Source organism: Columba livia, chromosome 4 (assembly GCF_036013475.1).
Source record: "Columba livia isolate bColLiv1 breed racing homer chromosome 4, bColLiv1.pat.W.v2, whole genome shotgun sequence".
Lineage (NCBI taxonomy): Eukaryota > Metazoa > Chordata > Aves > Columbiformes > Columbidae > Columba > Columba livia.
In genome coordinates this window covers 50,738,784-50,764,325 of record NC_088605.1, presented here as the reverse complement: position 1 = coordinate 50,764,325, position 25,542 = coordinate 50,738,784, and the positions used below count along the sequence as shown (strand labels likewise).

General features: G+C 39.5%; 1 protein-coding gene and 1 long non-coding RNA gene across 3 annotated transcripts in view; one reads left to right on the top strand and one right to left on the bottom strand.

Moving 5' to 3' along the window:
* UBA6 (ubiquitin like modifier activating enzyme 6) overlaps positions 1-20,265 on the top strand; it is a 29,139-nt gene extending 8,874 nt beyond the window's left edge. Inside the window, exons 10-34 of one of the 2 annotated variants that reach the window (XM_005511927.3) lie at positions 862-985; positions 2,160-2,263; positions 3,044-3,106; positions 4,132-4,208; positions 4,859-4,925; positions 5,333-5,476; positions 6,128-6,195; positions 6,482-6,560; positions 6,750-6,830; positions 7,215-7,292; positions 8,568-8,749; positions 9,336-9,441; positions 10,146-10,235; positions 10,338-10,418; positions 11,020-11,148; positions 11,723-11,774; positions 11,856-11,919; positions 12,601-12,670; positions 13,367-13,438; positions 14,591-14,708; positions 15,500-15,693; positions 16,332-16,459; positions 17,283-17,370; positions 17,739-17,833; positions 19,372-20,265. In XM_005511927.3, coding sequence (XP_005511984.1) covers positions 862-985; positions 2,160-2,263; positions 3,044-3,106; positions 4,132-4,208; positions 4,859-4,925; positions 5,333-5,476; positions 6,128-6,195; positions 6,482-6,560; positions 6,750-6,830; positions 7,215-7,292; positions 8,568-8,749; positions 9,336-9,441; positions 10,146-10,235; positions 10,338-10,418; positions 11,020-11,148; positions 11,723-11,774; positions 11,856-11,919; positions 12,601-12,670; positions 13,367-13,438; positions 14,591-14,708; positions 15,500-15,693; positions 16,332-16,459; positions 17,283-17,370; positions 17,739-17,833; positions 19,372-19,507 — 2,490 coding nt within the window. In that variant the 3' untranslated portion in view covers positions 19,508-20,265. The remainder of the gene's footprint in view (positions 1-861; positions 986-2,159; positions 2,264-3,043; positions 3,107-4,131; positions 4,209-4,858; positions 4,926-5,332; positions 5,477-6,127; positions 6,196-6,481; positions 6,561-6,749; positions 6,831-7,214; positions 7,293-8,567; positions 8,750-9,335; positions 9,442-10,145; positions 10,236-10,337; positions 10,419-11,019; positions 11,149-11,722; positions 11,775-11,855; positions 11,920-12,600; positions 12,671-13,366; positions 13,439-14,590; positions 14,709-15,499; positions 15,694-16,331; positions 16,460-17,282; positions 17,371-17,738; positions 17,834-19,371) is intronic. The other variant, XM_021300393.2, reaches the window with a different exon arrangement.
* Positions 20,266-23,305: 3,040 nt separating this feature from the next.
* On the bottom strand, positions 23,306-23,949 carry LOC110365844 (uncharacterized). Its single transcript, XR_002425727.2, has 3 exons — positions 23,802-23,949; positions 23,510-23,575; positions 23,306-23,420 (listed from the first exon to the last, which is right to left on the bottom strand). It is a non-coding gene; the product is annotated as an uncharacterized LOC110365844 (long non-coding RNA).
* Positions 23,950-25,542: the final 1,593 nt, after the last annotated feature.

Here is a 25,542-nt window from a genome sequence, read left to right as displayed (position 1 = left end):
TTGTCCTGCAGACAGTGTCAAGGTGGCATTCTGTCCCTAATTTGGATAAGAATTTTCTCTGGTCAACTCATTTGCCATTCTTCATGCCAAGGAAAATGTAATCTGCTGTAATTAAGTTTTATGCTATTCAACCGAAGTCTTTCTAATATTGGGAGATCAGGAAGGGATGGCAGGAGACTCTACCTGGTGGACTGGCTTGCAAATCCACAGTGTGACAGCCTGAGCTGCCCAAAAAGATCTTAAAGAGCCATCCTCAGCCTGCAGAGGGGTCTCTGTGTGCATGTGAGCTTGGCATGACATCCTCTAATAGGATGAGAGGTGGTCTGAGATTCCTGCACGTGTAAGCCTGGTTCTTTGTGATCGCCTTGAGGCTGTGGCTTTTCTGCTCAGCTTTATAAGCTTCCTAACTTTAAATAATGTGTTTGGGTTGTCCTTTTTAAGGAGATGAGATGGAAGGGAAGCATGGACTAATAAGGACCATTCATAAGAATTTAGTTTTTAATGTCTGTGAAAGTTCTTTTGTACATGTAGTCAATTTTTTGTTTTGAGAGAAAGATAAACTTGCTGCTACGTCAGAACAGAACAATGATTCTGTTTGCTAGGAGCTAACAGAAACGCAGTTTGCTAGCATGTTGAGAACTCTTAAAGGTAAAAATGAGACAGTCTGTGCTGCGAGAACTGTAAAACCGAAAACAACAGGACACAAAAAATCGTAGGTAACTTCCTTATTATGGGAGAACTGAGGCCCCAAAAGTATTAGGGGCTGCAGTTTCAATAGACAAAAAGCTCTGTGTCTACAAAGCATGTCTCCTTAACCCAAGACACTTTTCTCCTTACTAACTTTGTCATTTTTGCTTTCAGTCAAATCCTGGTATTGTTACTTGCCTTGAAAATCATCCACACAGGCTTGAAACAGGGCAGTTCTTAACTTTTCGGGAAGTTAATGGAATGTTATGTTTAAATGGATCCACACACCAAATAACAGGTAAACTGTTGCTGACTCATTTGCAGTGTATTTATTTTTCGGCCCATTTTAGCTCACTGTAGTGCTACTGTAGCCAGAGGGGTTCTGGGTTGTGCAGGTCTCCAGTGAGCTTGCATGTAAAAATTGCTTTTTGGTCTGATGGTCAACCTGCCATTGGCTTCATTCCATTTAATAAAGTTTTTCCAAACTCATATTGCTGTTTAAGGAGCAGTGGAAACTCACAGCTTGTGGAAACTAGTTGGCAGCCTCTGAGGTTACTGTCAGTAGTTTGCTGATTAAACTGTTTTGTATTTTGGAGGGTCCCATAATGCCTGTACTTCTGGCATGGTTTTGGACTAAACTAACAGTAATTTGTGTCTCCCTGCTTGCCGTGTTGTTTTTTGGGTGACAATTTTAGAGCAAAAGAATGCATTGACATCACTCTGTTTCTAAGCATGTTTTTGAAGTGATTCCTGTGATTTCTGTTTACCCTGCTTGGTCTGCATCATGCATGTCTCAAGTCAGATTACCTGGTTCCTTTTGGATACTGGGGAAGTGCCCCATTTCAAGATCTGAATGTCTGCTTGGAGAAGGAGAGGGTGGGTGGGGCCTGTTTGTTTTTGACTGTTTTGTAGTCTGAGACAAAACCAGTACACTTGAAATGTGTTCAAGTCTGTTTTGTCTGGACCCTTCTTCTAAATCATGGCCCAGCTTTTGGTTTCAGTTTTCCATGAATTACCACCTTTTGTGTCATCTTGTTTTGTCTGAATGGTGCTGCAGGTGGTGTGAGAGGAAAGATGTGACTTTAATACTCCAGCTGCCCTTTTTGATGTCCTGTTGTTCTAGTCACTGGGCTAAAATCCAACTCCGAGCAGTACACTGGACACTGCTGTGCACAGGCTAAATGAAACAGAGTGATTTCATTTTTGTTACAAAGCTGTGGTCATCAGAATTCTCACGACATCTGCTGCCACTTTAAAAAGCTTATTTAATGGCAGATCAGTTGCACACTACAAAATTACAGCATGAAATGCATTGGCAAAAGCCCACTTTATTGTAGACAGAATTACACAGAATGACAGAATGGCTGGGGTTGGAAGGGACCTCTGGAGATAATCTTGTCCAACCCCCTGATAAAACAGGTACACCTGTCCAGTGCAACTGGATCATTAGTCACTGTTTCTTTTCTTTTCAGTGGTGTCACCTTATTCCTTCAGCATTGGCGATACATCAGACATGGAGCCTTACCTACACGGAGGCATTGCTGTCCAAGTGAAGACACCCAAGATGCTTTACTTTGTGAGTGTGTGTTTGGCATAACCGGGTTCCTGAGTGTTAATGGTCTGATTACTGGAAGCAGAGTTCAGCAGATACATGATTTGGTTACCTACAATTTGAGTTTTGTTGGGTAGGAGAAGTTATACTGATCTACTGAATTGTAGAGAGTAGGAAATATGACAAAGTTACCTGCCAGTGTAGAGAGAAAAAAAAAATTATGGGCAGCCTATCCCTGTACTGCTGCAGACTCCGTGAAGGCTTACAAATATCTGGGTTCTTGGCAATGTTCCGAGAAGAAAAACAATTGGATGAGTTTGTATAAGAAGGGTTGCAAGCTATGGGATGCTGTGTGCCTTTTTGGCCCCACAGAGAACAGGTCGTGACTGCCCTCAAGTTCTTCTAAAGAGCTGGAGTGAGGACCAGCTGCTTCTGCTATGAGAACGCTCAGCTCAATAGCATGTCTCTGTGCAGCAGTAGCTTCCAGCTCTTGCTGAGCTGGGAAATTCTGCAAGCCACCAGCCACTAGTTGCCTATAAAATCTCTGCTAGGCAACCTTGGAGCTGTTTCAGAAATTGAGTCTTGGCACCAGGATGTGAAATGTATCTGTGACACATGTGATTGACAAAACTTGCGGTAGATTATTATTTATGCATCTTCTGTGTCATTAATTAATGGTGTTATAGAAATGCTAGTAAGAAAGGATATTTGGTTCTTAGTCTCTCCAGGAAATGTTTTGTCAGGTAGCAGTGACTGTCATGTCCCTAAGTGGCTGTGTTGTAATCATGAATGCTGTTTTTGCAGGAACGGTTGGAGAAGCAGCTGACAAATCCATTATGCCTTGTTGCGGATTTTAGCAAGCCTGAGGTAATTAGCTTCTTGAGATTTGGGTGTAAGTGCTTGAATGTTAAAACTATGTGGAATGTAATCTGCAGCTTTACATGTATAACAGTATAATTTCCTAACTCTATTCTGTAGAAGCTAAATATAAGTTTAAAGAGTGAAATAAGAGCTCAGTATCAGTTCATTATGGTTTAGACTGTTGTGGAAGCTTGTTATTTGTGGTCTGCACCAACTATATTGAATATGCATTTCTCAGCCTCCTATGCTGTTTAAAATCTCAAGGTTTTGATAAGTCTTTAATTCATGGACGTGTAAATTTTGCAAGTGCCACAGTGATTTTTCCTGTATTTAATGATGATGTTTGGTTGGTAAAAATCACATTGTAATCAAAGCTTGGATAATCAGAAGTTGATCATATGTTGGTTGTGAGCTGGAGTGAACAGTGTGAGAATTTTATTTTTCCTTTGAAAAAGATTCAGAGGTATTTTTCAAGTCTGAGAGGAAGCTTGCAGTATTTGCCTCCAATACAGTTCTGGTGAAAGATTATGGACATGCAAGGCCTGTAAGTCTCAGGCTCATTAAAATTTTAACCTAAAAAAAGTAGATGGTAATGATTTTTGTTGTTGTTTGATGATGCAAACTCTGACTTCCCTGTTCATATTTTCTGCTTTTGATCCTTAATGCTGGGCTTTGTTACTGAGGTTTGGCAAAATGCAATGCGATCTAATGTCTAATAAAAAGAGATCACTGCATTTTGCAATTTCAGCACTAAATTCTTTTGGAGACTCACTGGACTCAGTTTAAGTGGGTGCTGAATGTGAGTGAAGGGTTTTGCATTGTTACTGAGTAATACTTCATAATCTTAGTTTGTAAGAACACCTGTAAGGTATTTAAAATTCACTTTTTAATGCTATTTAAAAACTTTTTTGGAGCAAAATGACTACAAAATGAGAAAGTGAAATGGTAACAGAAGAGTTCAAATAGTTGCTTTTGTTTCCTTCAGTTTTCTCATGTTTCTAACTGATCAACAGCTACTGTTTTTTTAACAGGCACCTTTGCAGACCCATGTTGCCATGCTTGCCTTGAACCACTTCCAGGAGAACTTTGGTCGCGGACCCAACATTGGGTAATGCAGCAGTCTCGTGTTCACGAGACCTTAAATTGGACAGATCCCTTTTTTTACTGTAGTTACTGGTTTGACGTGCAGCAGGGCACCTTGTCTGTCACTTAATAGATAACATAGAAATAATAAGTTGAAATTTAGATGAAAAATGTTACCTGATGCATGTGTGGGTTAACAGGGTTTTGCCAATATAGCAATGGCACTTTCTGGGCCCAGGTAGACAGAAAATCCTTCTGGTGAAATTCTTCTCAGTTCCATTTTCTTCCCGTTGTAGGGTTAATAAGGAAAATTTGTTTCAGCGATTCCTGAGTTACCCTATAGCTTACAGATTTTTTTTTTTTAAAAGGTCTGAAAGATTTGTTTATAATTTTCAAGGTTACTTTTTCGGCTGTAGTTCTTGATGTGCCTGATTTTGGGTTAAACAAGACAAAACTGATTACAAAGTATGAATCTTGAAACTGGACTTGCACAGGTGCTTCTCCACTGAGAGTCCTGTTCTTGAGCTAATAATTCTTTATTGCTCACTGTTAAAGCCAGTATTAATTGCCAAACTCTTGCTGCTCTACCCAGTGCTTTGTTCTCCCTTGGCTGTGTTTCCTAGAAGGACTCTGGAATGTTTAAGTGATCATTATTGTTTCTATCTGGGTGTCTAGATGCCTTCAAGATGCTGAGGAAATGCTGAAAATAGCCATGTCTATAAGTGAAACACTGGAAAACAAAGTAAGTAACAAATCAGCGTCATTATGAGTCATTTTGCTGTGCTCGTTTACTTGCCTAAAGGTCATTCTTTGGTTGTTGGCCATCGTTCTTCTCTTTGTATTCATCTTTATATGGATCGGTTGGCTTTCTGAAGGCTGTGCAAGGAAACAGGATAGTGTTTCAGCACAAGTTCAAACAAATATTCACCTTATATGAGGGCTGAATTCCGTGGTTGCGTGAATCCGGTTTTTAGATAACTGCTTGTTAGAAGTACAGGGCATACAGTGGATCTGCCTTGTCTGGAAACCATTTTGCTAGTCAGAGTGAAATAATTTTTCTGTCTTTTTCTGAAGAACAATAATCTGTGACACTGAGCACTAACTTCCTCAACTGAAGGGCTAAATCTCTTATTATGTCTTATTTTTCAGCCTCAAGTGGATGAAAATGTAGTGAAATGGCTGTCCAGGACTGCTCAGGGGTTTCTGGCCCCTCTGGCTGCAGCAGTGGGTGGTGTTGCTAGCCAGGAAGTCTTGAAAGCAGTGACAGGAAAATTTTCTCCATTGCAGCAGTGGGTGAGGCTGGTTTGGCTTTTGTATCTTGATTTTGATGGTGATGGTATAAATGTATGATTATGTGTAAATGCTATATGATCAAAATAACCTAAACAACTTCTATAACAGGAAAAAAGACTTGAGACTTAGTTTATGAAAAAATATGATGGTTTTTAAGTGTACAATGGAAGTGTGGCCAGTTTCATTTAAAATTTTCATATTTGGGGTTCAGGCATCACATTCTTTTTTCCCCACAAGCAAGGAGAGTGCATGGCTTAAAGGTGTGATAAAGTCTAGTTGTCAGCCCAAGCTACTGTACGCAAGAGCTGTGCTTTTAGACTCTCAGGGCAAGTGTCAGAATAAAGTCAGATTGAAAAATTTCACACTCTAATTTGGAGGATTTAGAGGGGTAACATGCCTCTCAGAAATCAAAAGCTTGTGACTCAGATTGCAGTGAGTTGTTTTCCTCTGTGTCCAGGTGCTTTTTCCTGTTCACTGAAATTGTGAACTGTGGGGAGCTGAATGCTGCATAGTCTTCCACTTACAGTAAAATCTTAGTGCTTCTAATTTCTAGACTCTTATACATAGGAAATATCTACTTTGTTTTTTAAACAAAAATAACAGTGTTTCTCACAGGTTTTTACTGTGTTGTTTTTCTACTTTTGTTCACAGCTGTATATAGACATGCTAGACATTGTAACACCTCTAGAAAAGATGGGCTCTGAAGAATTTCTCCCACGGTAAATATAAGTACAGTCTGCTGGTTTATCTGCTTTTCACATCTGAGTCTCAAGCACACTGGGAAGATGCCTTTTAAAGTTAATTCTGAGCAGTTTGCTGCAGGGAGGGGATTGGGGTTGAGAACGTCTGTCCTGTTTGAGCGTGGGAAGAACAGGGATTATAGGGTATGATATATAGGTCTGATTCTCTTGGTTTGTGTCAAAGTTCAGTTTGGCATGAGTGATACTACCATGATAAATGGCAGCTGAACCACTCTTCTGGTCTTCTCTCTTGTGCCTTGCATAGGGGAGATAGGTATGATGCCTTGAGGGTTTGTATTGGAGACGGTCTGTGCCAGAAGCTGCATGATTTGAATGTGTTCTTGGTGAGTATGCCTGACTTTTGCAAATGCTCTGACACAGCTAACATCCACTGTCTTCAAAATAGTGAGAGCAGCCCTGATGGGTGCAACTGCAGAATAAATGGTCCGAAACTGCGATGGGACTTGTCTATTATACTTGTCTTTATGGTTTCCACTTACATTTCTGACTCCAAAAATGTGATTTTTCTTCAGGTTGGCTGTGGAGCGATCGGCTGTGAAATGCTAAAAAACTTTGCACTTCTTGGTGTTGGTACTGGACAAGACAAAGGATTGGTAAGTCACCCATTAACTTCACTTTGCTTATTAAAAAGTTACTTGGCAAGGAATAATTAAATACTTTAGACTATTTAAACATTTTTAAAAGCCTAAACCTTATTTCAGGTTGATCTCCTTTCAGAGTGTAAAATGACCCCAGCACAGAGTAGAAATTATGTGCAATTAGAAGCAGAACATATGTGGAGCAGTCTTCATGTATTTTGGATTTTAAACCAGAATTTAATCAGCCAGTGTTAGTATAGGCAGAGCTGTTAGCCACAGTGGATGCCGACAGGAATGCTTTGTTTTGACAAGCTTCTGTGGAGATTTCATTCAGGTTGTTGCTCAGTGATACACTTAAAATTATAACTTCAGCTGTTGCTTTTGCCCCTTCTGACTTAGGTTACAATTACAGATCCAGACTTGATAGAGAAGTCCAACCTGAACAGGCAGTTTCTTTTTCGACCTTATCACATACAGGTAGGGTTTTTTTGTTCAATAAGCTTTCTGGATTGTTGTTCTGCTTCCCTGTCCTGTGTCCCTTCTGAGAGCTGAACTTGTGGATGTATATACCTCTGTCCAGAAAAGAGTTAAAGGCTGTAACAAACCCCAGTATCTTTTAAAACAATACCTAGGCTATGTTGGCACCCCACTTGTCACCAGTATCAATCAAGAAAACTTGGTGGTCTGATCTTAATTTGTACTAGTATTTTTGACTAATGAAATATCTTGAACTTGCGAAGAAAGAATTGTGTGCTGAATGCTGTGCTGCAGAGGAAGCTGCAATGAGTTAATATGCCAGAAGTGCCGTAGTATACCATTGAAATTCAGAGAGAATAAAACCAAACAACAAAAAATACACGGCGCAGGCAGAAGTCTTCTCAATAGAAGAGCTACAGCTAATGGGACTTGACCTAAATTGCTAAATTCTGTCTTAATTCAGTCTTCATTAAGCTGGAAGATAGCTTGAGGAAAAAACATGTATGTTCAGTAAATGAACAGAATTTTTATTTTCTAAGAAGCAGATAGAAAATCCCTGTACTAGCAAACACAGCACAAAATTTTAAAAAGTGGCTCAGTTTTGACAGCAATGGGGAAAAGGGATTCTCTTGCCCAAAACCCAGCAGCTGAATGTTCTGTCCCCTGTTTATGTCTAGCAAATCTGGGAACAAATTACATTTCAAGTGGATAAATAGAACGTGAACAATGCAAGATTTCAGAAACCATGCTGTTTTGAGTTCTGGTGTTTTAAGTGCTGACCCCTAGATAATTGAATGTGGTATATTAAAATGGGTAGAAGTGTCAGACAGGTGAAAAATGATATTTCACTTTAGCTTTTGAAATGTGGAATTCCTTGCAGTAATGTGATTATTCACAGGTGTTTGTATGTGCTGCGTAGAGATAGTCACAGTAACAAATGGGTTTATCAGCTGACAGTCGTGAACTGCTCTTTTCTTATGGCACTTTAAGAGCATGTGACATCAGTTCCAGTTACTTGATACATTTCTGCTGCACCACTTAAGCACTTTCACCTTGTGGTCTCTGACCCGCTACTTTAAATAAAACTAAAAAATAGATTAAGATGACATTGATTTGTGAGGGAGGTGTATGATTAAAGAATTTCCTTTGTTGTATGTTTTGCATGCTAACATTTCTATCAAAGTCTGATGAGCAAATGAAGGTGATACTTCTGTGTCCCAGATGCTCTTTATCTGGATACTGGTTTTATATATATGTATGTGTTTATAATTTCAGAAACCTAAAAGCTATACTGCAGCAGAAGCAACTCTGAACATCAATCCTCACTTAAAAATTGACTCCTATATTAACAAAGTTTGTCCAGCCACTGAAAATACGTACAGTGATGAATTCTATACCAAGCAAGATGTGATCGTGACAGCGTTGGACAATGTTGAGGCACGGCGATACATTGATAGGTGGGTTGCGGAAAGGAAGCAAGGGCTACTTTTCGCCTTCTTACTTGAACTCTGCTTTTTGGTTCTTAATCTTCCTGATCTGGAACTGCTTGTAAGATCTGATGGCAACTTGCTCAGATTTCTCTTGTTCCTTGATAAGGGATGCTGGCTGGGCGGTGGAAGGGGTTCATTCGTGTGTTGGAAACCAGTTCTGCTATCATGTGGCTGGTACACGTCACATAGAGAGCCTGGGAGTGAGTCCTTGGAAGTAAATAGCTGTCTAGCTCCGATGACGGGGAGAATACTGTGACAGTCTTAAGGCTGAATTACTTACGCATAAGAGTATGTATTTAAATTTATAAGTAGGAAAGTTTACATTTAAATAGAATTACTAATGCTTCTTATCCAGATTGGCTCAGGTTTATGGTATCCTCATCTGTCTTGAAATAGCTCTTCTTATTTAAGCTCTTCTTTTCCTGAGTTTGGTGCAAGCTTTCCGCTCTTCTCAAGGCTTAAGGAGTCAGTTCTGGCTACACCCCGATCATGTCTGCAAGGCAAGAGCGTGGTGATCAGTCTGATCCTGACAATCTGTGTCTTTCCATGTAAGTCGCTGTGTAGCAAACCTGCGTCCTCTGATAGACTCTGGAACCATGGGAACAAAAGGACACACAGAAGTTATTGTGCCTCATTTGACAGAGTCGTATAATAGTCATGTAAGTGTTTTAAGACCATAGTTTACCTTCAATAGCTAGTCCCATAATGCCCTCTGAGAATTTAATCATTTATATATCTAAGTGGCTCATATTAGTTGCTGAGGGTCAGTACTATTAGGAAATAATTATTATATGAATCGTAAAATGCAAACTTTGGAAAAAGTCCCAATTTTGAAGTGTTTCCAAGGGACTGACTTTTTCTTTTTCTTTTAAATCTCCCTTTTAAATAAGAATCTAGTCCCAGAATTCATTTGCAAGCAGGTGTTGTACTTGTGGGTGCCTTTCTTAAACTCCTTTCTGCCTGCTTGTTTGGTTCTTGGTGACGATCACCTCCACAGGCAGGTAGGAGAAATACAAGTAGGTGTTGATCTGCCAGTTTCTCCAAGTGTGCATAACAGTTCTGATTGCCTGGGGAAGCGGAAAAAGAACCTCCAGACTCCTGCAGTGTCTCTCTAAGTTCTTGTGAAACTGCCTTCACAAGGTAGAAATTCACTGGTTGTTTTCAAGTGTTGAGTTTAGACTATTCTTCATAAACAGGAAGTCATACCTTCGTTTTCATAAAACAAATTTTGTTCTAAGCATAAGTGAGTCACCTCATATTTTACGACAGTGGAGGTTTAAGTTTACACAGTCTAGTCTTCATGCTGTTATTAGCAAGAAACTTTAATAAATTTGCATTTACCCACAATTCTCCACAATTACAGCGGGATCCACCAGAAGAAGAAATACCTTTTTGCACCTTGAAGTCTTTCCCAGCTGCCATTGAGCATACAATACAGTGGGCAAGAGACAAGGTAAGGGAATAAGCTTTCATCATAACTTACTGTGTATTTGGAGAAGTGGAGCATCTGAAATACTACTCGCAAAATGTGATATTTGTTCTTTTTATTTCCTAGTTTGAAAGTTTATTTTCTCACAAGCCTTCATTGTTTAACAAATTCTGGCAAACATACCCATCTGCAGAAGAAGTTTTACAGGTAGGAGAATGTTGCAGAGGTAAAATGCAGGGTTTGAGCTAATGTTTTATTCCATTTAATTTCAGTGAGATTTTGGACTTTATTCAGAAAACCCAAATACATGTTTGGCCAAGTCGTTAATTGATCTTTCATTTGAATGGGAATTTCTGCTGCGTCTCATAATTAAGAACTGAAGTCTTGTGCAGGGGCTGCTTCTCTAGCTCCTGTGTGCTCTGTACTTGATATAAAAATATCAGAAATATTGAAGCACTGCTAACAAGTGTATAGTAGACATCATGCTGCACAACCAGCTGCCACAAATGAAGGGAGAACATAGTTTTGAGTGAATTCAGCAGTGTAATATATCAGACTCAGTTGTTTAATATTTTTTCTTGTGAGTCTGTAATGGCTTATGGTTAGCCGGGCTGGTGGAAATACATCAAGTAGAATACAGCACCTGTGAAAAAACCCAGTGGAGAGGATCACATAAAGGATTACGTTTCACAAAGTGATCCACCGTTTCGTTTTGTCTGTAACTTACTAAAACTGTAATTACCCTTGGACTAGATTGGGAAGAATCTTGTCTGTTTTTTAACGTTTTCATATTTCCTTCTCTGTCTAGAGAATACAGTCAGGGGAGAGTTTAGAAGGCTGTTTTCATGTTATTAAAACACTCAGTAGAAGACCCCGAAGTTGGACACAGTGTGTGGAACTAGCAAGGTTAAAATTTGAGAAGTATTTTATCCATAAGGTAAGTAGGTAAGACCTAGAAATGAGGTTCTGTTCTGAATATCTGAATTTCTATTCTGAATATTTGGTTCCCAGTGTTGCTTAAAGTGTGTGTGTGCAATTTGGTAGGAAAGATGTCATCATAGTGGTGGTGTGTAATTATAAATATATAGTATCTGTATGTGTGGAAATCCTGGTGGTAGTTGTCATGTCGAGAAATAAACACAGCATTCCCAATTGTGAATCAGCTTGCACGAATCCTAAAATGACAACAGGGTTAGGGGAACACTTTGCTCATTGGATTAAGTGTCTTGCTTGGGCTTTGGACAGATGAGATGACATTGTCATCTTTGTCCTGTGACTCTCAGGAAGAACAAGTCACTCTGTTGTCTAGTAGTACTTGTGTCTTTAAGTTCTCCATCTCAACACAGGCGTCTTAGATTATATTTTTTCAAACTTGTTAAATTCAACTATGTGTTGGAATGTCTCAAAAGCTGTATCAAGATTTCGCATCATTACTAAAAAGGTGTGATTTAGTGTGGTCATGTCAGTCTGTATGTGACAAATTACTAAAGCTACTCTGACATTTCCTTCAGGCTCTTCAGCTCCTTCATTCATTTCCTCTCGATACACGATTAAAAGATGGGAGTAAGTACAAATGCCCCTTTGTGCCTGTTGTGCCTTGCTGTTCCTGATTGCCTAGGATTTCATCTTAACTCTTCTTCCCAGGTTTGTTTTGGCAGTCACCAAAGAGGCCACCTTTCCCAGTGAAGTTTGAAGTTAGTGATCCTTTGTAAGTATGGTACTGCCTCTGATACGTTTTACAGCATCCTATAAAACTCACCCACAACAGAACATGCAAGACAGCAGCTTCATAGCACAAAAACTTGGGATGGTACTTGACAGGTACTAGTGCATAGTCTTGCTGTGGCAGATTTGGTGAACTGTCTCTCACTTTCACTGCAGGTAATTTAACTTTCACTGACATGAGCTTGGAGCGTGCTGTGGGAAGTTCTGACAACATCGAATGTAAAATGACTTAGAACAACCTGTTGCATTTATTGTCTCATGACAGGATTACTGACTTGTTGCTGTCAGATTCTCCTGCCCCCATGATAAAATGACTACCCAAAATGACCTAGTGAAGAGACCTCTTCATCATGATTTGGGTCTGATCTAGATGGCTTTTTATTATCATCATGTGTCACGTGAGCGTTTGTAGTTACTTTCTTGACTGCAGAGGTTTAAGAGGTTTACTGTGGTTTTCATTAAATAACTGCACTTAAAGTTTTCTTATTTTTGGGGAGGACATCTGAGCCCTTCCAAATGTGTCGTCTATATTAGGCTGTGCTGAAGGCTGGAATCCTGTTTCTGTGTCTATTTGAGATATCTTTGAATGTGGTTGCAAACCTTCTTTTGGGCAACTGAAGTAAAAAGAGAACCAAACAAAAATTATCTTCCTCTTTTCCTTCAGGCACTACGGTTTCATTGTGAGTGCAGCAAAACTCTTTGCAACAGTGTACTGCGTTCCTGTCACAGAGAAGGTAATCCATATTGTAACAGTGATCCCATCTCATAACGTGGACGTACATATTCGGCTTTGGTCTGATGTCCAGTTGCCAGTTCTTTCCAAGAACTTACTAAAGTCATTCTGCAAGTGATCTGTCCTTCAGCAGTGTTTGATCAGCAACTGCCTGCACTTGGTCATCTTTATTTAAATTCCTAATGCCTGCACTTGGTCGTCTTTGTTTAAATTCCTAATGCGGAAAAGAAATTACTAGTGTATTAGGTGTTTTCAGTAAGCACCGAACTTGGATATTCTTATTTTGATGGACCCATTTCCTGTGTAATGTAATAACTGATCTGAAAGTTCTCTTTTAAGGCATTTTTAAGTGTCTTAGCTAAGGTCTGGGAGTTAATTTTTTTACTATTTGTAGCCTATATGCCATTTATCCTTTGTTTTTCTCATTACCCTTTTTATTTTTCTCTCTAATTGGATCTTCCTCTAAGTCACATTCACTCTTCAGTTGTGTTCAATTTTCAAGTGCTTCACACCTCTCTGGTTCATTATAGCAACTGAAATGTCACTTGGTGTTTCAGTGATGTTTCACAAAAACGTCATTGAATATTTGTGGGTTGCTTTTGTATTCTTTGAAATGCTACAGGTTATAGAGTGTTTTTTGTTAGGGGGCCTTTTGAGTTGACGTGTGTTTAAACCATTTTTCTTCTAAACATTACAGGATTTGTCAGAGGAAACTATTTTGAAGATAATTTCAGCTGTGAAGGTACCAGAGTTTAGACCTTCAAACAAAGTAAGTATGATGTTTACTTTAAAGAAAAAACAAATCCACCAGCAGGGTCTCACATCTCCAACTACTTCTTTCACTGATGCTGATCAAAACCAAATACAAATTAAAATGTATTTTGGGGAAACAAGAACATGGCATACAGGACTGCTTTAACTGGATATAGCTAAGGTATCTATGTATCGAATGCTAAATGCAAGATATGGGGGGGTTTGTCTTTTGCAAGTAATTTGTAGCATCGTTTTCCATGCATGGGTCTGATTGTAAGTTTGCAAGCTTCTTCAAAGTTTATATGATTCTGTACTTCTTTAATAAAAGTAATAAAGTGTTACTCATAAGCAACTTTAAAGCAATCCTAGACTAGTGTAAATTTTTTATTTCTTTCTTGGTAATATTAAGGATGTGTCATCACTTCTATGTTTATTTTTGAAGTGTTACCTTCAGAACAGCTTAAGTATTAGTGTGCAGTGGCTGACATTAGTCATCATTTAAAATTAGCAAATATTCAGGGTGTTTTCATATTCTCTTGTCCACTGTTAACACTTGTCTCATGAATGCTTGCCTCGTGAAGAAAAAACTATGTTTTGGCTCAGAATCACAGAATGGTTGAAGTTGGAAGGGACCCCTGGGCATTGCCCAGTCAAACCCCCTTGCAGGGGCAGGTAGGGCAAGTCAACAAGGACTGTGTCCCTTCAGGCTTTGAATATCTTTGAGGATGAAGACTCCACAGCGTCTCTTGGCTACCTCTTCAACCATCCTCACAATTTTGGTGGTTCTGATTAATTGTTTTTTTCTTTAAAATGTTTTTTTATGTTTCTTCTGGAATTTTGCTTGTTGCAGTTTGTGCTCATAACCCCTTGTCCTGTCACTGGGTACCAGTCAAAAAGTCTGGCTCTACCTTCTGTACTTCCCCCATCAGATACTTTTACACATGGAGATCCCACTGAACTGTGCCAGCTCTCTTAGCCTCTCCTTGTATGAGAGATGCTCCAAGTCTCTTAATGGTCTATGTGGCCCTTGGCTGGGCTTGCTTCAGTAAGTCTGTGTCTCTCTTAAACTGGGGAGGGAAGCTTGCAGGGAAGCCAGGGCATCTAGTACACTTCACATTTGTGCTGTACGGAGTTCATGTGTTCCTCAAACACTGTGCACAACTTGCAGGTTGTACAGACTGATGAGACTGCAAGAAAACCAGATCATATTGCCGTCAGTAGTGAGGATGAAAGGAATGCTATTTTCCAGCTGGAGAAGTCCATACTGTCCAATGAAGCTCTGGAAAGTGAGTAGTATAAACCAGCGTCACAGCTGAGCAGCATCTTGCAATTGCACTGCCAGCAGCTAGTGTCCACGTCTTTGTTTGGGTAAAGCAGTTCTGTAGTTCTGCAAGAAACAAATAGCTGATCTCTGAAGTGCCATGCAGATAACTCTCTTTATTGCTTGATATTTCCCTGTGTTTCTGTAATTCTGAGATTCCTGCAAGTTTTAGGGGTCTCTGTTATACCTGCATCCAAGTACAGCCCTGATGGCTGAGAGGTAGAACTTAAAGGAATCAATCTGAAATTACCCTGAATTGTGAAGACTTTTAAAGTTGTCTTCAGCATCTTCTAGATATGTTAAAATGGGGATACTCAAATCCCATTTTTGTGCTTGGCCACATGAAGAGGTCATTGGGCAACAACTACACATGTGCGTTTTTAGCCTGTGAACACAGAGGGGAAAGATTACCTAACCTCTGCCTCCCATGCTATGGAGTCCACACTGAAATTGTTACAGATAAAGCTTATAGAGGGAATTCTCACAGGAGGGAGCTATGGCAAGGTGGGTACATAAGAAACATCTGTAGGACTGTCCAAAATCTATTCCTGGTGTGGCAAGGAAAATAAAATTGCAGAGCTCTGTTGTTACTTCTTTCGTATGTGCTTCTAGCAAGGGAAGGCAAGTTTTAAGTAAGGCATCAGGTTCTAAAATGTGAAATTTTAAATTCAAGGTTCTATTTCCATAAAATGTATGTTTAGGACCCCTTCAGTTTTCTAATAATAATTTTTGCTCCTTTTTTGGTTTCATGAGCAGATGACTTGAAAATGAAGCCCATCTCTTTTGAAAAAGATGACGATAGTAATGGGCATATAGATTTCATAACAGCAGCATCAAACTTGCGAGCCAAGATGTACAATATCGAACCAGCAGATCGGTTCAAAACAAAGCGCATTGCTGGAAAGATTATTCCTGCAATTGCAACAGCTACTGCTGCAGTGTCAGGGCTGGTGAGTGTGCTTTTTAAAATGCTTAAAATGCATGTTGCTTTCTCTTGCTCTTCCTTGCCTAAACCCACTGTTGTCTGGATATTGATTAACACTATCCTGATGGAGCCTCGTTAAAGAAATGGGCTTATTTCAAACTTTTTTTCTCATGTACTAGTACAGTACATCGCTCTTTGATCTAGCTGTGTTAAGCTCTTAGTGCTTCTATTTCTGGTTTGCTGACCAGAAAGAGGAGTTGAAGGTCAGCATTTTGGTTTGTTTTCTGTAATTATTACTAACTTCTGTCAGAGTGCCGATGTCAGGAGTGTAAAGGATCTATTCTGTGGTAGTTAACATTTGTGCCCCTCAGCAGAACTGCATGTTTTGTGGAGGTGTCTTGAATTAAACAATTTGGTAAGAGTTCTGTATTAGGAATGCTTTGAACGTTTTAAATATTTTTATTAGCAGTGACAGAATCGATTTCTTGGTGGCATATTTGGGTTGTATCTCCGGATGTGGTTTACTGTGCCAGTTGTCAAAGACATTATTTATTATATTTATTTATATTCATTGCTGGCCTCTTAACTAAACTAGTGCTGATCACATAGTACCTAAAACCGGTGTTTGGTCTCATGGAACTGTGTGATTTTTATTTGCTGCAGGTTGCACTGGAACTCATTAAAGTTGTGGGTGGCTTCTCAGCTGCAGCGTACAAGAACTGTTTTCTGAACTTAGCCATTCCCATCATGGTCTTTACAAAAACTGCTGAAGTAAGAAGAACAGAAATCAGGTAGGAAGAACAGTGGCAGAGGGCGGTATTTGGAAACCTGCTATTTGATGCTTACGACTTGGTGAGCCAGTACAAGAAGTGCGATGTTTGTGTAGCTACTAAATCAACAACCAGACTAAGGCCTTGTGCGCTCACGTTGCAGTACTGTGATGGAACCACAGTTCAGGGTCATACTCCAATTAAATGTTCTAGATACTGGAAAGGTTTTTTTTGGTTGTTCTTTAAACTTGGAAGATAATGAATCACTTAGTACTTGACATCAAACTCTGTTATCCTTTTGTTATGTACTGCCGAAGGTGTAAGAGCCTTAGCAGACCATACATTGCTAAAGGTGTAAGGTGTTAGTACTGCCAAGAGTGCCCCAGAGAGCGTTGCTCAAGAACTTTCCATTTGGAAAGTTCATCACATGCTCTTCTGTCCTAATTTTAAAAATAGTGATTTTTTAAGAGCTTAAATTTGTTTTTGGTGGAAGCTGTGGCTAGCTAGGCTTTCAAAATGTAGAGGAGTTAGATGTGCAGCACATTTCTTAATAAACATCCTGGTGACACTGGACACACTTGTCTTGGTCAATACAAAAGCTATTTTTCAGTAGGTCTGAAAGCTCAGGAAGTTCGTTGCCAGATACCATGTTGACTCAGAGCTCTTAGTGTGTCTTTTCCTTGGGTCAAAAGGCTGGAGAAAAGGCAGCAGAGAGGGAAGAGGTTTTTCCTCAAGATAAAACAGCAAGTTGCTAGAACAGAGAGCAATTCTTCAACATGTGTTTAAGGGAAGTGCCTGAGTTTATGTTGGAAAGTAACAAACAACCTTTCTCTTTTTAAAACAGAAATGGGATATCGTTTACAATCTGGGACAGATGGACAATTTATGGGAAAGAGGATTTTACTCTATTGGACTTCATAAATGCTGTCAGAGTAAGTTATCGTCTGTTGTACTGGGTTAATACAAGATGAGAGGAAAGGGTTTTCTTGTTTTGGGTGGCTGGTTTGGGCTTTTTTTTTTTCTTTTGCCAAGTTGTTGTTTAAACTGAATTAATTCTGGAAAAAATTAATATCAATGGGAATGTCTCTGAGTAAATGTGTCCAAGCCTATTTTCAAGGTTTTTGTTAATTCTGTTGGTTCAAATGTATCTTAATAAAACATCTGCCATTGTCCATGCGTTTGCAAGTTTTCTGGTTGGGATCCTATGGTTTTGAATTAGCTATGGTATTAGCAATAGTTGTATCTGGTGGCTTGTGCAGTTGCCCTAGTCCTTTAATAAGTTTAAATTTGTGAATTCCAGGAGAAATATGGAATTGAACCAACTATGGTCGTACAGGGAGTCAAAATGCTGTATGTTCCAGTGATGCCAGGTCATATTAAAAGATTAAAACTGACGTAAGTATATCTGGAAAATGGATGCAAGGATATGAGTGCACCTACAAATTATGTTCACTGGTTGTATCATAAGGATGTGTCTCTGACAGCAGTGTTTTCTCTGAGCAGTTGCTAATCATTAATGTTTGGGAAAGAATAAAGGTAACTTCTTCCTATAGAAAAAAAAAAATCTACAACCTGTTGGACCAGGATCTGAATTTACAGCCTGCCTCAGTATAAATTGTTTATATTCTTTCTCCTGCAGCTGTATAAATCATTTTGAATGAGTAAGGTGTGTAATGAAGACAAAAGTATGGTGCGAAGGCACCTTCTTGTGAATATCAGGATTTATTACCCTGAGACTTGGCTTAAGCTTTCCGTGTAGTTACAGCAACTTGGGGTTCTGTTACAAACAGTCCCAAAGGCTTTATAAGATGTTTCCATGACAAATTTTGGTCTTGTTTGTGTGTTTGTTTTTTCCTAAAGTTTTTAAAGCCTTTCTTTAATATGACAAGTGTTGCAAGACTGTCTTCATTTCAGATTTACAGTGTTGACTGCCAGTATACTTCTTGAAAGCAGATTTTAGAGACATAGCTATCTGCCTTAGTCTGTAACTTGGGGTTTCCTCATACAAATGGATATAATCTCAGTATCTCTGCTGAGAAGAGGCTAATGCTTTGTGTTCTTGCAATGGAACAAGTACTTTGGGGAAAGCAGCTTTTTGACCTGTGTGCTAAAGGATGACCAGAAGGGAAATCTTTCTCAAAGTGACCTGTGAGGAATAGAAATAAATTATTTCTCATATGAGTTGGCAAGAAAATAATTTTGAGACATCCAGCAATACGTAAAAAAACGTGATTGATTTACCTTCTACTTCAATATTGTATTGTACAGCTTCCAAGCCATAGCAGTAGCTTTTGAGACTGGTGAGAGTGAAGGGCAGGGGTTGCACTAGACATGACAAGCTTACCTTAGTTTAAACTCACATTGTGGTCACAGAGGAAGAAGTCCCAGATCCCTGCTGTTTTTCCCCCTTGTTGCTTATTTGCCTTTGAAATTCAAGGACTTGAAGAGTCTTGACTCCAACAGAATTGCTTTCCATCAGAACTGTGTATCTAGTGTCTGCATTGAAGGTGATTTCCCTAATAATATATTAATACCAGCCATTATTGGTAGATTGAGAATTTTCTCCTACTTGCTGACCAGAGCCCTGCACAGAAAGTTCATTTTGCCTTGTGCCTCAGTAGGACACCAAAGAGAAATCAAGTAGATGAGGAATCCCATCTGAAACAGGGCATTTTTCATTTTTGAACTGAGCACTTGTTAGTGAACAATGTAACAGCTCACTAATGGGCAAAGTCTGACAAGGAAAGTAGAATACTATTTACTGTACCTCAGGTGGAAGAACAGGTTTTGTGTCAAAATTCAAAGGTAGCTTATTCTCCATTGTAATCTGGTTTATAGTATGTTGGACTTCATTGTTAGAAGTGAAATTCATCCTGGCCATGAATTCCCACTGCCAGTTCTTATATCATAAACTGTTCTTCATTTCCTTGTAGGATGCAAAAGCTTGTGAAACCATCAGCTGATAAGAAGTATGTGGATTTGACAGTATCGTTTGCTCCAGAGATTGATGGAGAGGAAGACTTGCCAGGGCCACCAGTGAGATACTACTTTGTTCAGGAAGACAATTGATGGTAGAGATACAGTCCACTCCAGGACCATTTGTTTTGAAAGGAGTGTGCTAATTTTCAGCTATTAAAGGTGGTACTATATCTTTCTTTTTGGTGAAGCCTTAATTAAAAGAACTGGTGAAAATCAGTGGCTTTGCACTGAAGATATCTGCTCCTGTTTTCTTCAAAACTGTTTGCTCAAAGGAGGATTGGTCATTCTGTGGATGACATGTTCAGTACAGTCCTTAAAGACAAGATTTGTATTAAATTATGGGATACTGAAGAAAGCAAGAATGGTGAACCTAATAAATTGTCCCCATGTGCAAATCAGGCACTGCTTAGAGAAGAGTCCGAAAATGGAGAAGCTGGCATTTTATGATACTCCTGGTGTTCTAAGAACATCTCAAATATATTTCATGTGTTACTTCTCAAACAAGAGTTTTGATCTTGCCATCTACATGTGAGAGTTAATACACCCAACAGATTTAAACTCTGACTAAAAAAAAAAAACAAAACAAAACAGCTTTACTATATTGTTAGTGCTTTATACAGAACAGTGATGCCATGTATCAGAGCAGCTCTCTTAGGCCAGTCTCACCATGGATCCTGAGCTGGTTTAAATTGTCACAGCTCCTCTGAAGTCCAACCCCCAGGAGGCCTGGAGTTGTTGATTTTCTGCACTTAGACTGTTCTTTGCAGGAGTACTGCAATATGGGGAAATTGGAACCCCATTGGAGAGCTGAGTTAATGCTGACAACAATAAAATTTGTCTTTAAGGAAGAGATGATGTTTGGTGTGGTTGAGCCTTTCTACCCTCACCAAATGAAAAGCACTGTAGCAAATGATGACTTTGAAAGGAAGAAAAGATAAACGGCCCTCAGTGTTTGTCACAGCAAACCCTGTTTCCTCAGCTGCTCCTTTTGGTACCATTTCCTTCTAGCAAATGGTTGTGCTGCATGCCTGTCCACATGATGAGCCTGGGTCGCACCAAACACTGAGGTTTTTATCATCTTCAGTCAGTTACTAGGATATCTAAGTGTAAAGTATCTGCTAAATCAGAAATAATTAGGGACTGGCTTTGCTGCTGTAGTGAGGCAGAGGTGTTACAGAAGCATCTGTGACACTACCTTATTTTCTCTTGTAATTTACATACTGGATAGTTGAGCTGCTAGTTTTTGTTTTCTCCCAGTGATGATGGAGTGAAGCTAGAATAAAACCCCATGAACTGGAAAGACTTAATTTGATTAAGCCTTAGGTGACTTTATCTCCTGCAGCTGTTGCAAAAGCTATTGACTGCTTAGTGGTTTATCCTCAATCCTAATGTATTAAGCTTAGGGATATCTTCATGTTTAGTGAACAGTATTGGTCAGGAATTTTACCTTTTTTCCCTTCGTGGTTACTTGTAGTCAGGAACAACAGCTATTAGGCTGGGCATTTGAACACCAAGGTGTATGGGTCTGAATAGTTGGAATTGACACAATTATTCCAATATTTGGAATTTAGTCTTAGTTTTCTGGAAAGGTGTATATAGTTCTACAGTCAGTCTAGTTTATAGCTATAATTGTCTAGATTAGTAATACTGCTTTGTAAACTACCTAACTTATTTTATTTTTTTGTTAAGGACTTCTTTTAGAGAAACTTTTTCAAACAGGAGAAAAGGTGACATTTAGAGGGCAGAGAAGGCACAAGCAGACAGTAAGTTTCCACTTACAAATAAAAACTGAAAGGTGTTTCCCTGTGGCAGTATTAGAATCTGAACTCTGACTGAAATCACTGATTAGTGCTAAGGATGACTTGAAGGCTTAAGTTGGAAGTGCTATTACCTCTCACAGTTGGAGGCCGGAAAGTGAATCTTTCAAGTATGTCTGTGGGTGTTAACATCATGCTTATACTTTCAAAGTAGCATATAAAAATAGTATTAAGTCTTGGTACTTTTTTGAATGGCATCTGATGGTCCTCAGGGTTTAAAGTAAATTTTCAGGTACAATTGATAGAATGACTTTTATTAATGGCAACACATAGAGCTTTGTGAGAACCTTGGAGGTTGGCAGGTGTTGGGGCCAGAATTTACAGTCATGGCTGGATCTCTATACCATTCTTACCATATATAACTGTTGGATGAATGTCTGTACTATGAATGGGTTCTGCTCAGTTAAACAGTTGCTGATGGGAAAAACTGAAAATGCACAATGGCTCAACATATTTATTAGCAGACTGTTAAAATGTTCTGAATATTAGTTAATCTAGGGAAAACCTTGCAAGTAATAACCTAAAGAGGACCTCAGATAGAAGACATATTCATGTCAAGTGGCTCATTAAAATTGTTTTTCATGTTTAAAAATCTTCTGAATTGGTAATATGGAGAGTGAATCTATTTATATCAAAGGTTGTATAGAGTGGAGTGAGGTGATTTAGTGTGAGTTTGTGTTGGATACAGCCCATTCCTCCATCTCTTGCTGCTTTGTATCAGAAGTCCCAGCAGGTGCTCGGTGGGATCACACTGAAAGGGCTCAACCAAAGTGGGCAAGTGAACTTTCGGGGTGTGGAGGTGCTGGTCTTCCACATTGCCAGTGCTGCCACTACCAGTATTGGTGCAGAGGCTCATTGCACTACCTGGAGTCTCAAAACTGGTTCATTTGGGTTTTTTTGGCTTTGTAATGAAAGCTTGTGTGTTTGTATCTAGGAGTGTTTGATGCCACATTCCCAGGCAGCAGCTAGAGCTAGCCCTCTCCCTGGAGCAATGAAAAATTGTTTGCTAGAACACTTCAAAATATCTTTCCTTCAAAATGGGCTGGACTGAGCAGCAGACAGGAACTGGACTTGGGGATGCACAGACTGGAACCAGGATCAGGATCACAGGCAGGGTCCTGTTCAGTGCCAGCCACGGACAAAGAGTGAGACCCTCGTGATCTCCAAGCTGCGTACAACATGGATGGCATGAACACGAGTTACGCTGGCAAGGCTATGTCATTCTGAGCTGTGCAAAGAGATGCGAGCTCCTGGGCTAACACCTTTGCCAGGCCAGGCTTATCCAGGGGAACTAGCATGGCTGCCAAGAGATGTGATGTCTGAAGGACTGCAGGAGTAATCTTTCCCTTAAGAAATCTTTGGGAAGTCCTTAAGGTAGATTGTGTTAATTGAATATTATACAGCCCCTTGTAGGACAGTTCATTTTTTAACCTCTCTATGAAAATAGTATTTTGAAAGAAGGGAACACTGTCTAATCAGGTTGGGATTCACATAGTTCAGCTGGAGCTTATACTGGCTTTAGTGGTCAAGATACTGCTGGGAGGGCTTTTTATGTTCAAGGATGTGCTGGAACAGTCGTTTGCATAATCCTTCTTTCCCCTCTCTAGAACATCATGCATTCTTGTAAGTTGTCCGAAATGAAAGTGTGAACAAACATGGTGAGCAATAGTTTCTGCGTGCATAACAGCCCATCTTGGTGCAACTGCCATTCAGAATCTTTCTTACCTTCTTACTAGGTGCCTGTGATAATCTGGAAGGTTTGGATTCTGCTTTGAATAAAATGCTGCACACGTGTTACTGTTGGAACAGTGAAATAAGTATATCTGTGTACTAATTCACCAGACGTGCATTGACAGAAGTGGGAATGATGTAAGAATCCACAAGGAGATCTTGGCATTGCTATACTGCAAAAGACTGTGTAAATGTAATTTAACCTATTCCAGCCATCCTTGGCTTTTTAAGTGATTCAGCTAGGCCAAGGTTAAGTCATTTGTGAACAAACGTCATTTACTTTTCCACTGGTCATTATCGAAGAGGGTCTTGGTATTTCCAAAGTGCACTTAGCTAAGATGAACGGTAGAAAAAAACACAGGGCTGAGGGTTTCTCTCAAGTGTACTGTTTGGCTGTTTCCTTGGTTATTTCTTTATCCCACGATAAAGACCTAGAGAGTTGTTTCTGTCATAGCCTGAGAAAACAAAATGACAGTCTAAGAATGACTACAGGAAAAAAAGAATAAGTACAATATTTCATGTGGAAGCCTCAGGTAACTCTCACCTTTTTACAAGTACTGTGCTCGGAAATAAGCTCCATCACATCCTGAAACCATGCTCTTCTTCAGTACTGCATGTTCAATTAGAGAAGACAAGAAGTAGGAAGGTATTAAGAAATATAAATAAATATAAAAATACAATATGCTCTGTTGGAGTAAAAAGAGAAGGTAGATGTAGATCCAAGTGGAAGGCCAAGCTAAGGATGTAAGCGAATTGGGTACAAAACCTTGTAGGCAGTCGCTGACTGCCACAGTCTATGGCTTCTGAATGGTGAGATGGTCAGATAATTTACTCACATTCTTCATTTTTACAGGTGATGTGCACCTGTCAGTGCAGTTCCTCCTGGTTTCTTTTGTATATTTTATCATTCAATTATTTACTTGTTTCATATTCCTGGATACCCCTGAGAAAAATTTCTGATGCCTCAAAGTGGAGTTTCCATGGTGCTTGGTTCCTTTGTGATGCGGCACTCTTTGCCTGCCTTTTAGTTGTGCCTGGCTGTAAGCTCTGCACTTAGATGTCGAGAAGGCAGCTCTGCTCCCACACCACAATGGAGCTCTGAATGTCTGAGGGAGAATGGATAAATGTTGGTTGCTGAGGTCAAAGCTTATCCATCTAATTTCTGTGAGTACTAAGGATGGGGTGTGGGGGAAAGAGGAATAACACAAGTTGTAGTTTTCACCAAAAACCTAGCTGCTCTCCAAAGGAATTTGTTCAGAAGAAAATAGATTGAAGCTTTTTTTTTTTTTGCTAGAACTTGAATTAAGTATAACTGACAGATGTGCCAAAGTTCAGTCCCTTGTTTCTATTTACAGAAGCTCTTCTCACCAGCAACAATCCTTGAGGATTTTTCCCATCCGGATCTTCATCATCACAAACATTAAATCCATGAGGCCTCCCTGAGTATGTGCTTTGTGACTCCAACTAAACGCACAGCCACAGTACTCCATGAAAGTATCAAACACATTTTCCTCAGCTGCACACACCAATTCACACACCAAGTGGCAATTGACCCACTCAAAAAGTGAAAAGCACTCTAACATTAGGGAGCAATGTGGACACATTGGTAGCTCAGCTGTCAAAAATAATACTCGTTTTGGGTTGATTAGGTAAATTAATATCATGTTGTTTGTTCTGTTCTAGCTTTTTTGATAGCCTTTCTGTTATGATATTCAGTACCTTTATTTTTTTTTGACTATGCAGATGAGAGAGGGAAGGGTACAGAGAGATATCTGGAGTATGTAAGATGTATAGGTTCTAGGCGTTGTTTGCCAGAATCCAGATCTGACATGAAACTGGGAAACTTTCCTTTGAACTAATTTAAATGTTTTAAACATTTGTCAACATTTTGTCAAACAAACAAAGGGGGTGTGTAATGGAAGGAAAATCTATTTCAAATACTACTTCAAAATCTTACTCTCCGTAAAAGGCATGAAAGTAGAACATAGTGGGAGATAAACATGTGGAAAGACTCTGGTCTTCTAAACCATTCTCTTGGTGGGCCCATTTGCACAAAATTTTGATTGTGCCAGTTCATTTGCTCTAGGGACAAGATCTAGGAGCTTGACAGTCTGACCTGGGATTTTGTGCATTTGAAGGGATATTTTACATGGTTTGTCTTTAAATTCCATGTGCCAGCATCTGTAAATCAGCACCATGCCAAGATAGATATGATTGTCTGACCCTCATGCAGTCACGCTGGAGTGATGGGAAAAGGTTTTCTGTCTCCTTGTGCCGCAGATACACCCTGACCAGTAGAACTGGTTTGGGATGCTGAACTGGGAAGGCGCCTTCTGTAAAGCAGTTCACTTACCTGGTTTGTGGTTGGTTGTGTGGGGTTTTTGGTGTTTTGTTTTGGATTTGTTCGGTTTTGTTGTGTGGTGTTTGGTTTCTGTTTTTGTTTGGGTTTTTTTGTTGTTTGTGGTTTGTTTTGTTTTGTTTTGTTTTTTTTGGGGGGGGGGGTGTTTGTTTTCTTTTTTGGAGGGGAGTGGGATGTTTAAAACACAGAGATTTTCACAAAAATGAAGTAAGGAACTT